Raw genomic sequence first — 13,262 nt, forward strand, 5'->3', positions numbered from 1 at the left:
ACGAACAAACACCGAGTCTAATTTCGCATAAAAATTCTAATTAAATTTACAATTATTTAAGAGCTATTGCGCTCTGAAAAATATCACTACTATTATTACGGAACAAATACTGACTTTAATGATCGCATTGCACGCGACCACAAATATTCTCTGAAAATAATATTGTTAGTTGGGGATGAAAGCAGGAAAAAAAGTAAACTTTCCTTTTCCTCCCTATCGAGCGTTTGTTTACAAATGTACTGGTATTCTTATAAAGCTATGAACATAAATATCTATTATTCTTGTTTTTCAAAGTATCATAGCCAATATTACCAGGTTGGAATATGTATCTAAAATTGATATTAATAAATGTAAAATATTATATATGAATATTGTAAAATATCTCAAAATAGCATTCAATTATCAAATATTAGAAAATACTATAAATGCAATATAATTGATTTAATGCTAAATCTAATAAAATTTGATGTATTTGATTTAAAATACAAAATTTATTTAAAAAATCTAAGTTGTTTAACTACTTAGAGCGCTAATTTAGAATATATATTAAAAGAATGAAATAATTCGATCAATTTATGTAAAATAAGAATGATATATTATTCAAACTAACGAAATAATTTCTCTAGTCTTTTCTAATTTGGTCTTAGCATTCTCAAAGAAGAAGAAAATTTTTTATTATATTATTGTATATTATCGTACGTATCAAATATGTATATAATATTATATAATATTACCCAATATTTTACTAATAATTCAATAAAATAACAATATAAACGTATATATAAGACTGCTTTTATCAAAATGAATGAAACATTACCAAATTTCTATCAGAAACCACCAAATCGACTGTCAATCATTATGGCGTCACTTTTTGAATTCTTACAGAATAGAAATCTTTCCCGCCATTAACCAATATCTGCACACAAGAAAATCAACGATTTCAAACAAATATATTGAAATTAAACGATAACATATTTCAAAATCTGTTCCCAAAAAAAGCACACAATATAAGCTATCAATAACTGTAATGATCAAATACATGATCGAAGGAAATTAAAGAAATTTGTTAAATTAATTAATTTATTAAGTTAATTAATTTAAGTTAATTAATTTTGTTATAATAATGTTCAATAGATTAATAGATGAACTTGTGTTAATGAAACAAACCTAATAGTAGTGAATAGAGGCTACAGAATTGGAATGTGGAAATATAACGTCGTTATAACAGGTTACACGCTTCACACAAATTAATAAGTATTGACACTCCGATTTTCGACAAGCAAATAACTCCCCTCGCCTCAGTTTGACCGCTCAATTTCGGTGCGGGGAGAGGAAGTATCGCCAGGCGGCAAATTGAGCGTGTTTGAATCAGTGAATTCTCATTGGCTCTACATTATGTATTGTTTGTAGGAAATACGGTCTTAATGAATCAGACTCATTACAATTTAATTATATATAATTAGATATTTATAACATAGAATTAACATAATATAAAAATAATATAATTAATTTAAGCAAGAATTAAAAGTTTTATAATAAAATAAGTAGTATAATAAGATTATAATTGATAAAATTAAAATTAAAATTATAAATGCAATATAATAATATAACTATAATCAAGTATAATAAAATCTCAAAAAATTTGCTATTTTTTTATATAAGAATAATTAACAATTTTTCCCTCAAAACGGAATTGATGTTGTCTTTATTTTACACAATCTTTATTTTACACAATACAAAACATTCTTTGTCGAGGTCATTCACTTGGTAAGTCACTACTAATCAACTTAATCTCTATTATATAGCTACTTATTTATAAATAAATATTTCGAATAAATTAAATATTAAGAATATATAAATGACACTTGTGTATATAAAACGATGCTTTATTTTATTTCTTTCGTATCTTTTTTAATAAACAAATATAATAAAAGGAAAAATGATTAATGTTAAATTAGTATTCAATTATTGTTCTGCAACAACATGTTCTGGCACAACTTTTGCTACTTTCCTGAATTCTTTTCGCAATGTTTTAGGACATTGCATTTGTGTCCAATTAATGGGTATCATAGCTACACCTGTAACACGAAAATTATTAAGAATAGAAAATAATTTTACCTTTATTTACTTACCTTCCTCACTATGTGCTATCACTACACCTAATTCATTTTCTGCTGTACTTAGTTGATAAGTATGTGCTTCTGTCATTGGCATCTAATTAATGCATAGGAAATTATTCAAAATTTTATCAACAATAACATATCTTTTTTGTAAACGAGCTCAAGGATACAACTCTTGCAAGAATAATATCTCCAGGTCTAAAGCACTTATACATTTGAATATTATCTTTATCTATTACACGAACATCTTCTTTCCTTAAAATTCCTCTGTAAGGTCTTGTCAATACAATATCACCTATACATTTTATACTACATTTACAAAATCTTTGATTAACAATAGTAACCATAGCTGTTACAATATCACCAGGTGCAGGAACAATGCTTTGCTCTGTTATTCCATGGACTTCTATGGTACGAATCTAAAATTTAATATATCATTATTATTATTATTAAAAATAATTATTTAATATTTAATGTATGAAATTTATATAATAAATCTCAATGTTGAACAATATTTAATGCAATTAATAATTAGCAATTACAATAAAGATATTTTATAATGAAACACAGTTTGACTAATATCAAACAATGTCTAATCTGTATTGCTATTTAAATCATTTTAATACCTTACTCACATTTTCTTTTTGTATTAATTTTACTACACCAACTAATTTCGAATAGATATAGCCTTGTTGTTCATAAGTTCCTGGTCCAGCAATATTAAATTTGTCGGAGACACATAACCTCTGTCCTATAGAAATATATTCCATTTTTATTCTTTAACCATATAATTTTCTCACTCATGTTGGACATATAATTACCTGGCACGCATACGATAATGTCTTTATCTTTGTCCATATCGTTATAACATTAAAACGAATTTATTTCGTGCATCTAACGTGTCAATGAAGTAATAAACATAGCTTGTAAATAGTTTGGGTGTTATATACGATTTAATGTAATTTAATGTAAAATATACTATTATTAGCTGGTAGTTACTAATAAATTATGATTTTTAAGGATAAATTTGCATTAAAAAAGTTTGATATATTTTATACTTTTTTTACTTAAAAAGCTAATATTTAAAAAAGTAACCTTTTATGTTATCTCAAATTTGTGAATTCGATTCTGTTTCCCCTAGATTTTGATCACGTGAATTTATTTACTTCTTCTAATTTGTTAGAACACCCGTTGACTCGCTGAACAAAGAATAAATTTAATAAACAGAAAAATATGATATTTCAAAAAATTGATATCTATAATCACAGATGAGGTTTTAATGGCCAGAATTATAGGTGTATCTCGTTTGTGTAGTAAGAAATAAATTTGTAAAATAATGTTAACATTTAAATTCAAGGAAGATGTGTGAAAATAATTTATAAAACCCTTGTTTCCTAAGTATCAAATAATAGTATATCAATTCTGAAATTTATTAATTAGAAAATGGCTGATGAACGAAATTTTCGCTCGTCTTATTATGAAAAAGTATGCATTTTTACGTGAAATATTTGTATTAGTAACATTTCTTATCGCTTAGGTTATAAATAATAGAACACTAATTATGAATGTGATTAATCAAGTATATAATCAAAATATAGGTGGGATTTCGTAGTGTCGAAGAGAAAAGGTCTTTAGAAATATTACTTAAAGAGCGTCCTTTGGATAAAGCAAAACTGAAACAATTCTGCTTGCGATTTACAGTTCCTACTAAATATAGAAATTTTCTTTGGAAAGTATTATTGGATGTAATACCAATTTATATAGATAGTCATAAGTTTATAATAAGTCAAAGAAAAGCAGAATTTCAAGATCTACAAAAAGCTTTAAAGGTTACAAAAATTTTGGATGATTGTACAAAACCTCATTTAATGCTCCTTACTATGTGGTTATTGCGCACTAGAAGAGCAAAACTTGACATGAATACTCAATTAGAAGTTCCCTTGCACAGGTATCAACATTGGTCTCATATTTTTATTAAATGTAGCTATTAATTATAATCTATTAAATTATTGTCTCATTGATAATTATATTTTCTTTAGAGCTATGAACAGATTGGCTGAAACATTATGGCACATTGTTGACATAGATTCATATGAGGAAAAGTTAGTAGACACATATTGGATATTATGTGGACTTTTAGATCAAGTACAAAAATTTCATAAAGAAATCAGTAGATTACAAGAATGCACTTATACTTTGTTAGAGAGAGAAGATCCAGAATTATACAAGCATCTTATTAAAATAGAAGCACTTTACAATATTCCATATGACATTTGGTTTTCTTCATGCTTTGCAGGAACAATATCTAATGGTTCTATAGCAAAGTATATATATTTAATATACTTTAAATAAAAAATAAGAAATATATAATTGTAAAAAATAATCTATTTATTACAGAATATGGGATAAAATAGCTGTAGGTGCATATAGAACTTTAATCTTTGTCACTGTAGTCACCCTAACAACTTTAAGAAGACTTTTATTGAGATGTGAAAATATAGATGGTATTTTAGATACTATTGCCAATGTATGGAAATATCTATATGTGTTTATTTGTACGAGTATGAATTATAACAATTGTTTATAAGTAAATATTTTTATTCTAGATAACAGAAGAAACATCTGAAGTAATTGTTAACAAAGCAATTGAATCTTGGCAACAGAGTGGTTCAACACTGACAACTATTTCATAAACTATTTAAGAAATTAAAACCTTCCTCTTATGAACAAAATTGTATCAAAACAATTATATTATAAATTACAAAGTATAAAGTAACTTTTAACTTTAACCATTAATTTTTTTAAATATAAATAATTGTATATCTATAGAACATGTTTCCTTATATTTTAAAAATAATTATTTTATTAATGCATCCATCATACATTGTACATATACAATTACTTACTTTATTGAGGTGTTAAGTCTTAAACTGGACTTTGTTTTTTATACTGTGACTCTTTTGTTTGTTTTGCAATGTTATATTACAACAGTGTTGATGTACTTCTGTGTATAAGAGCAAACTTTAATAAATAACTTTCAAATCAAGCAGAAATATAAAATTATTGCATGTTATACTTATATTCTCCAAGAAATTTAACACAAATAAGTTATCATATATTCTCAAAATTTGTTTTACATATTTTATCACTGGACATAATAATCTTATCATATATATTTATGTTGTGCATTTGTAATGGAATTTTATTCCACGACTTACCTTAACAAAGAGATATAAAAAGATATGTATAACACTTTCTCAATACCAAAGTAATTTCAAAGAACAGAATAGTACTAATGGGATTAAGATTTCATATGAATTGATTAGCCCTTCTTTCGAATTTTTACAAAAAAAACCATATATAATGATTTATTTACATCTTTCCTGATTTAAAAAATAGCATTCTTGGAGAAAAGTGAGATCATACAAAATTTTATTTTTTGCTCGCGCATTGCACCATAATTTCATGAGTTCCTACTGTTTTCTAATATTACAACTCTTGAATAGGATATCTGCTACTAAGTCGTTCTTTGGTTTTCGATGGGATTTGAGCATCCTCTTTTATCGTGAATTATCTCGTAACGAATGACAGTTATAATTTCATGTATACTAAACAAAATTATGAACAATAAAGCTAATTTCATTTCGAATATGTTAAATAGTCTTACATCTGTTATAAAACAAACATAGTATTATGCAAATTTTAACGCAACATCGAAATTTATTCTAAATAATGTTGATTTCAAATTCAGAGAGTTATGTGGACTATGGCAATGCACATATAATTCCGCAAACACTAATTCTTTCAAAGTACAAGTAAAATGCACAAATACACTACACTATTGTATTTTGTTAACATCAATGACTCCAATTTATAACATGCACATTTTAACGTTTGAGTAACGCTGTCAGCATTCGACTAATAATGTTCATAACATTCATGATCAAAATCTACCATTGCCTTCAAATGGCAAAGTATAATTTCATATAAATTGTTTTTTTTTCTTTCTGATTAAGGCCATTGAATTCATTCTGTTGATGTCTAATTATTAAAATAAATATTTATGCAAAAAAGATAGTTAACGTACTTACAAACATCAGCTAACTCTTACTAGGTATTATATGCGATTGGAAACTTATTCTCTATTTCAACTACGTAAAGTTTCATTTACAACGTCTTTCCATTTTTTCCGCAACTATTGCACTCTTCTTTCTTCGTTAATTCAAAGGTATGCTTAAAACAAAGGAATGCATGAAAAATGAGACAAAGTACATCCGCAAATAAATAAGATTTTGTTTTCCAAAGACGATTCACAAAAATGTCAGAAAATATCCTAAACTAAAAATTTATAATGCTGGTGATCAAAGTAACAGGTGCTCTTGCCTAAATTATACAAAATTGTTGCCCTTATGTGATCCTAATAAGCGATGAATAACACATCATAAAAAAAGTTTTTACATAAAAAGTTATAGAGTTTTTACGTTATAAGTCTAGTAAAAATACTGGTTACAACTTTCATTCGTTTTATCGTTTTATGCATTGGCAAGCTACACAAACCAGGAGTCACTGATAAATGAATCAGAATGAATGAATGAGGTGTCTGGTACTTGGTACAAGATAATATTACAATCTCCTTTTTTTTTAAATGTAAAATTTTAACTTTTTATATAACAAAATATACCTAAAACGATCGAACTTAATGTTTAGCTCAACCTAAATGTCATTAAAACAGCACTGCTTGTAAAATTTTTCGTAACCTAAACATTAAGTGGATTGATAATCCTAAGATAACCTCAGTTATTGACTTAAAGATATAATATAATACAATATAGACAGCTTTTTTAAAGTCCTTGTGTAGTAGGTGCACTTGATAGTAACCGTTCCTCTAAAGATAGTTTTATCACAAAGGTACATGTCCCTCTTCTTGTAGCTCGTCTTAGTTTTTACAATAGCTATAGAGCAGCAGAGTTGCAATTGTCGACTAGAGGTGACAGCGGTCCTATTTTTCCTTTCCCGCTTCCCAATTTGTCTCCCTCATAATGTACATCCAAGGATAAACCTTAAATCATAACAAAATTTAATATAACCATGTATATATAAACATGTGCACACACGTGTGTATAACATACAAGACATTTCTTATGAGTTACATATATGTTATATAAAATATAGATGTATTTTAATTATATTAATAGCTAAGATAATAATTTCCGGATAAGCGATCACATTGTTAAGCGTGATGTTAATGAAAGATTCAAGTCTTGTTGGTGAGAAACAGCTAGTAAAGAACGAAATCTATTAAAAAGAAAATTCAATCTTAATAAATTAATTACGAGCAAATCCATTTCCCGGTTGGTTATCCGAAGATTATTATGATATCCCTTTTTATAAAACTGATATACAATCTTGATATTTTACTGTACCATCGTTCGGCTACTATTGTTATCCAAATTGACTTACAATAAAATCCACCACCAAAAATACATCTGAATTTTAACATAACTGACAACCTTTAACGTACATTTCTGATATGCGTATTTACCGGAGAGCCTCCGGGAGGTGGATGGATGATGTAATGGACCAGTTGGCATTGTGTTTGATTCAGGTATAAATGCAGCTACTAGTAATGCACATATCACAAGTAATGCACCAAACACAAATGGTGGTCCTGGTACAAGCTGAAAATATAGATTTTGTTGCAGTACTTACATCAATTTAACTATAATCACATCTTAACTTTTAATCAAATCTACCTGGGTTACTATTTGTGGCATAATATCAAGATGTTGCGTGGCAGTTCCTGTTTTGTTATTTTCATCTAATGGAGATGGCCTTGCAGGAAGGGAAGAAGAATTGTCGTTGAGATCAACGCGAAAAAGATAAAAGATTACTCCAAACATTGCTGGCCCTAGACCATTACATAATCCACGCATTCCAGTTACCATGCCTTGTACCAAACCTTGTTTATCTGCATCAGAATGCATGGATATAAACGCAGAGATTGCAGGATATGTAATACTTGACACAGCAGCAAGCACTCCAGCTGCCCACATCATCCTTAAAATTACAGAAATATCTAATAAAATTCATAAAATTCTATTTTTATTAAAATCAAGTTGTAATAGAATATAAGTAATGTCTTACTGAAACTTTACTTCACAAATTAAAAGTTGTAAGCATGAACAAGAAAAAATTACCATGTTTGTGAACCGAAGCCAAACCACATGAGTTGTAACATCTCAAATAGAAGACCTAACATTATAGTATGTTTACTGCCAAGTGTCTTTATCAAAACGCCCAAGAGAGTTTGAGCACCAACGCTTAAAATTCCAACCACAGCAATAAAAAATGCTACCATTAAAGCAGTAAATCCCATAACCTTAGTCAAGTAGACAAATATACAACTATACTGTCCTGCTTCAGGAAGATAGCTCAGGAACACAGTAATACACAACATTAAAATAGTGTGATCTTTGCCAACCTAAAATATCAAAATTATATTAATATTTTAATTTTAATTATTATTATGTCAAATAAAGATAAGTATCTTTAATTAATTCAAACATCCTATTTAAAATAGAATATAAAAACTTCTAAAATAGTGAAAATATCTATTTTTTTAACATAAATTCAGTAATTTGGGTCGATTCCACTTTTATATATGATATTTCAAATTACCTTTCCAAGATAAGCAAAGGGGTCTGCCTGCTCCCAAGAAATAGGTGCTGGTGGACGAGCTTTTTCAGGCAAACTTTCAGGTACAGCCACTAATATAAAAAACACATCCAACACTGCAATAGCTGTTGCTAATGCAACCACAAGATTTTCTCCATACACTTTCATGACATAATCTCCCAATGCTGGGCTTATTACCATACTTGCAGCAAAAGTTGCAGATACCTAATAAAATAAATTTATGAAGAAAACGGTATAAAATACTATAAATTATATAATAAATTTTGTAATAAAATACTTACTAAACCATATGCTGGAGATCTTTGATGTTCCTCAGTAACATCAGCAACATATGCAAACACCACTGAAAATGTGCAAGCAAAGACACCACTGATGGAGATCATAGCAAAGAACCACCATGTATTAATGCTCATTAGAGGAATCGGTGCACATGTGAAGGCTACTGTGATGAGTAGAAAGAATTTTCGACCCCATACATCAGACAAGGCACCAATTAATGGTGCAGAAAGAAATGATAAGATTCCTTTAATGCCCATTATCAAACCATTCATCAGGAACGTATGATTTGGAAATGTAATATTTAATACAGAAATAACAGGCATGGTTAATAAACCCCATGCAAAAAATTCCAAAAATATTACAACCAGAGCATGGTATACACTTGCCTCTCCTATACCGGAACTCTGTAAAACAAAAATAATAAAATATATAAATATTCTTTGTATGCAAAATATGTGTATACTACTAATGTATGTATACACAGTTCATAAGCAGCCATGATATCTATTTGCTATACCCAATAAATATGAAACAATAAAAAGATCATTTTTACAAAAGTACAATATCAAAAGTTTCTTTGGATTTATGAAGAACTATAAGCACTTTGCAAATTGTGACAGCTGACCTTAAGATGTCTGTAGCATTGCTGAGCAAATGTAAGAGAAGGTGTGAGTTTAGCAATAGCATGTTCTTGGCTGTTGTGAATTTCAGAACAGGAGGGGCCCAGGCCCTCTGCTCCACCTTTTGCCCCAGGGGGCATGACCCCTAAGAAGTGTTACTATATATATTTCTTTCCATACTTATGATTCTATCAATATTTCATTTATCAGTTGTTCAGATCCATATAATACTGTAATGAATAACCTTGACTTAGCATCATATCAATTTTTTATTTCCACATATTCAACCTAATCTTCACGAATAGTTATTTATTATTACTGAGTTCTTTCTTAATTACATTTATGTGTTAATTCTAATTGAAAGCTCTATTTTTATTGCATTTCCTTGTGAATATTTTTCTAATATATTTAGTTTTAAATTCTACGTATATATATTTTTTGTTATATCACAAATATCATTTTGCCTAGTAAGATACAATCTTTGCATGTTCCTATGGTTTGTATAGAGATTGTATTATCCTCAACTATATACATATAAAATATTTGAGTTATTAATTGCAACAAGCTTCTTTCTTATTTTCATTAATACTAATCTGTTATTATCATAATTTGTGCCATTAACAAAAAGTTAAAAACTATATTAGAAATACATAGTATGACCTATTCACTATTATAACTTGATCTTCATCATTTAAACAATTTTACAAATATGCTTTAGTATCATTACTTTTATTTTTGGTCAATTTTATGTATTTTTTCCCATCCACACAAAGTGTATTTTTCTTTGTTTCTCTTTTTACATTTCTCAGCAATATAAAGACACAAAATTCCTTATGTACATAAAATATTGTGCTAAAATCATTAACATTGAACAAAATATCTGTGTATGACCATCTTAAAAATATACTCTTCTATCTGTATACAGGATTTTCAAAACATTCGGATTCTCTTATCACATATTGTAGTCTGTAGCTATTAAGGGCAGCTGGTTTAAAAAGCACTACATTGTTGACAGATTAAATTTCTTAAAATTTCCAGGATTTCTTTCTTTTTATGTAGTATCATTTAAACATTTCTTCTTAAACTGTTCTCCTTTTTTAGGAAAAACTGTCATGTTTTCGTCAAACATGATCCGTTTTGTTATCTGACAGTAGTGCGACGAAGTTTTTCATAATAAAACTATCATTCAGCATAATGTCATGCGATTTTTGTATCATCGGAAGCTGTCACACGAAATATTCATCGACATTTCATCTTTTCGTAAAACTTGTACAAGTCACAGTATTATATTAAAGTGTATTAAAAAATGGTATGATCGGTAATAAAGACTGACAGATCGAGGTGGAGTAATTCGTCCCGTATTTAATATTTCTTGGTATTATAAATTATTGTCAACGCCTCTTCACTTAAGATTCTTGAAACCACATATCTATTTAATAATTTCCTGATCTTTTTACTGTCCACTCTTATATTTTTCAATAGAATTATTAGAAATTTTTTGAAGAAAAACCTGAATCACTGCATTGCAACTCTTCCACCAAACCCCCCACTTTTTATCATAGTAGCTGTTCTTTCGTCATAGCTTTAGATTGAATCTAACCTAAAAATTTAGTAACGAACCGATAATTCGTTCGTCGTATGTTCATAATAATACACTTGGAAACGAAAAACGGTCCAACTTTGAAAAATTTTATATAGTCTTTTTCTCATTACTCGTTTCGTGTACGAAAAGCTTAGTTGTTCTTATCAACTACACATTACTGGCAGCTGATCAATATGCGCAAGTACGATATTATTCGAAGGACCTGTATATACATAATAATACTTTAATAAAAAGAAACAATTTAATTCAATTCTAATAAAAGGCAAAAATATTGCAAACCAAGATAAAATACATTTATTTTCACAAACATGCGTTTTATGTTTTCCTTGAAAAATCATGATCATAATAATATGTTGCATTTTAATAGTTTGAAGTGTTTTATTATTTCAATAACTACAGTGTATTAAAAACATAAAACATTTTCCTATATTCATTTAAGATATATATTTCTAGTGTAAAGCATAAAGAATTTATAGATTATTATATTGTTTGTACAAGTATATTTATTTTGAAATTAAACATTTAATTGTTTATTTCTTTGTACTGTGTATTTCATAATATTGAAATATATTTTTGACTTAATACTTTATCACAAACGGTAACAACAATATATCAAATATAAAATAAAAGCATTATATTATAATAGTTTTTAATAAACTTTGCAGGATATAATTTATCTTTTTTGTATTATAAAAGATAGCAATAAAGCTTCTAATTCTAATTAGTCACAAAAAGAAATTAATCAAAAACAATAAAAAGAAATAGAAAATTGGTATAATTTAAATAAAATTAATTTCACAATTATAAAATAATATTGAATAATGTTCTAAATAAAATGTAGTATATTTGAAAGAATTGTAGTACTATTATATATTTCATACCAGAAAAACATTGTAAGCTATATTAGGAAATTAACAAATGAAATAAAGAAGCTGGTTGCAGGTTCTAAGTACCTCATTAATTATAAAGTACTAGAAATGAACAGAAGATTAAATAGTTTAATATACATTATATTTAACTGTTAACAAGATTATTATTGATATTACCATATATTACAATTAGCATCTTACTGATCAGTTAAGAAACAAAAATCATAAGAGATACAGGATTGAAATAAAGGCATACAAAGATTCATTATACTTTGAAGAAAAATTCAAAACTATCTATGAAAAACGTGTCAATTGTATTTTATAACAATCCTCTACGTGAAAATGAATTTTACTAATATATAATGTATAAAGAATGAATAAAGATTCAGCCATGTGTCAGTGTTATAATTACAATGCAATTACGCTAAAACTCATATAACTTTCGTACCTATTGTTTCTGAGGATAAGTTGAATGAGTCGAAGTCGCGCTTTTAGAAACATTTTAATCATTAAATCCACTATTATCGCACTACTTGGTAGGAGATAAATACAAAGTAAATTCGTTATTAAGAGTTTGTCATGCACCGAAACGAAAACGTACTTACTTCCAATGCGAAATCATCGAAAACATATATAGAAAAAGATGAAGGTGTAACTTAAAAATCTAATAGGTATTAAACTGAATGTGTTTCAGTACCGTAATGACCCCATCCTTAATAATGAATTTTCGGCTTCGTACGATCATGCCCACGACCTTCTTTGAGACCTTGGCGGGCATATTCACGCACTGCGCGCACAGACTCTTCCGTTTTTTCAATTTCATTAATTCCTAAAAATTCGATAACACTGTGCGAGTCATTTTTTCTGGTTAAAGCCTCACACGGACACAAACAAGCGTTATTAGCTTTTAAGTCGGCCTTTGTAATCGTATTCTACATAATGCTACAAACCACAGTTAACCATGTCCGCAGACTACTACAGACTACATCAGGCAAATGCAATATGTTCTAGAATGAATATAGAATCGAAAGTGTAGCATAGAAATTGCGCGCGACGATGGTGCTACCTAGCAGTG

General features: G+C 28.0%; 3 protein-coding genes across 6 annotated transcripts; 1 reads left to right on the top strand and 2 right to left on the bottom strand.

Moving 5' to 3' along the window:
- Positions 1–1,870: 1,870 nt before the first annotated feature.
- LOC100642304 (exosome complex component CSL4) lies at positions 1,871–3,083 on the bottom strand. Its single transcript, XM_003401505.3, has 5 exons — positions 2,942–3,083; positions 2,756–2,871; positions 2,291–2,539; positions 2,133–2,214; positions 1,871–2,078 (listed from the first exon to the last, which is right to left on the bottom strand). Exons 1-5 carry the CDS (start codon positions 2,976–2,978, stop codon positions 1,966–1,968), a joined length of 597 nt encoding a protein of 198 aa, XP_003401553.1. The 5' UTR covers positions 2,979–3,083; the 3' UTR covers positions 1,871–1,965.
- A 380-nt stretch (positions 3,084–3,463) lies between these two features.
- LOC100642422 (TBC1 domain family member 7) lies at positions 3,464–5,166 on the top strand. Its single transcript, XM_003401506.4, has 5 exons — positions 3,464–3,605; positions 3,719–4,068; positions 4,160–4,444; positions 4,518–4,647; positions 4,727–5,166. The coding sequence occupies exons 1-5, from the start codon at positions 3,564–3,566 to the stop codon at positions 4,811–4,813; spliced, it is 894 nt and encodes a 297-aa protein (XP_003401554.1). The 5' UTR covers positions 3,464–3,563; the 3' UTR covers positions 4,814–5,166.
- On the bottom strand, positions 4,956–13,188 carry LOC100652259 (hippocampus abundant transcript 1 protein). Of its 4 annotated transcripts, none has more exons than XM_012317443.3 (7): positions 12,885–13,188; positions 9,098–9,499; positions 8,799–9,020; positions 8,318–8,601; positions 7,874–8,177; positions 7,642–7,798; positions 4,956–7,179 (listed from the first exon to the last, which is right to left on the bottom strand). In XM_012317443.3, the coding sequence occupies exons 1-7, from the start codon at positions 13,008–13,010 to the stop codon at positions 7,073–7,075; spliced, it is 1,602 nt and encodes a 533-aa protein (XP_012172833.1). In that variant the 5' UTR covers positions 13,011–13,188; the 3' UTR covers positions 4,956–7,072. The 4 variants fall into 4 exon arrangements, with proteins under 4 accessions (XP_012172833.1, XP_020722378.1, XP_020722377.1 ...); XM_020866719.2 differs by lacking the exon at positions 12,885–13,188 and adding an exon at positions 9,721–11,219 and having other exon boundaries at positions 7,663–7,798; XM_020866718.2 differs by lacking the exon at positions 12,885–13,188 and adding an exon at positions 9,721–11,219.
- Between the last annotated feature and the right edge of the window lie 74 nt (positions 13,189–13,262).

Source organism: Bombus terrestris, chromosome 15 (genome assembly GCF_910591885.1).
Source record: "Bombus terrestris chromosome 15, iyBomTerr1.2, whole genome shotgun sequence".
Lineage (NCBI taxonomy): Eukaryota > Metazoa > Arthropoda > Insecta > Hymenoptera > Apidae > Bombus > Bombus terrestris.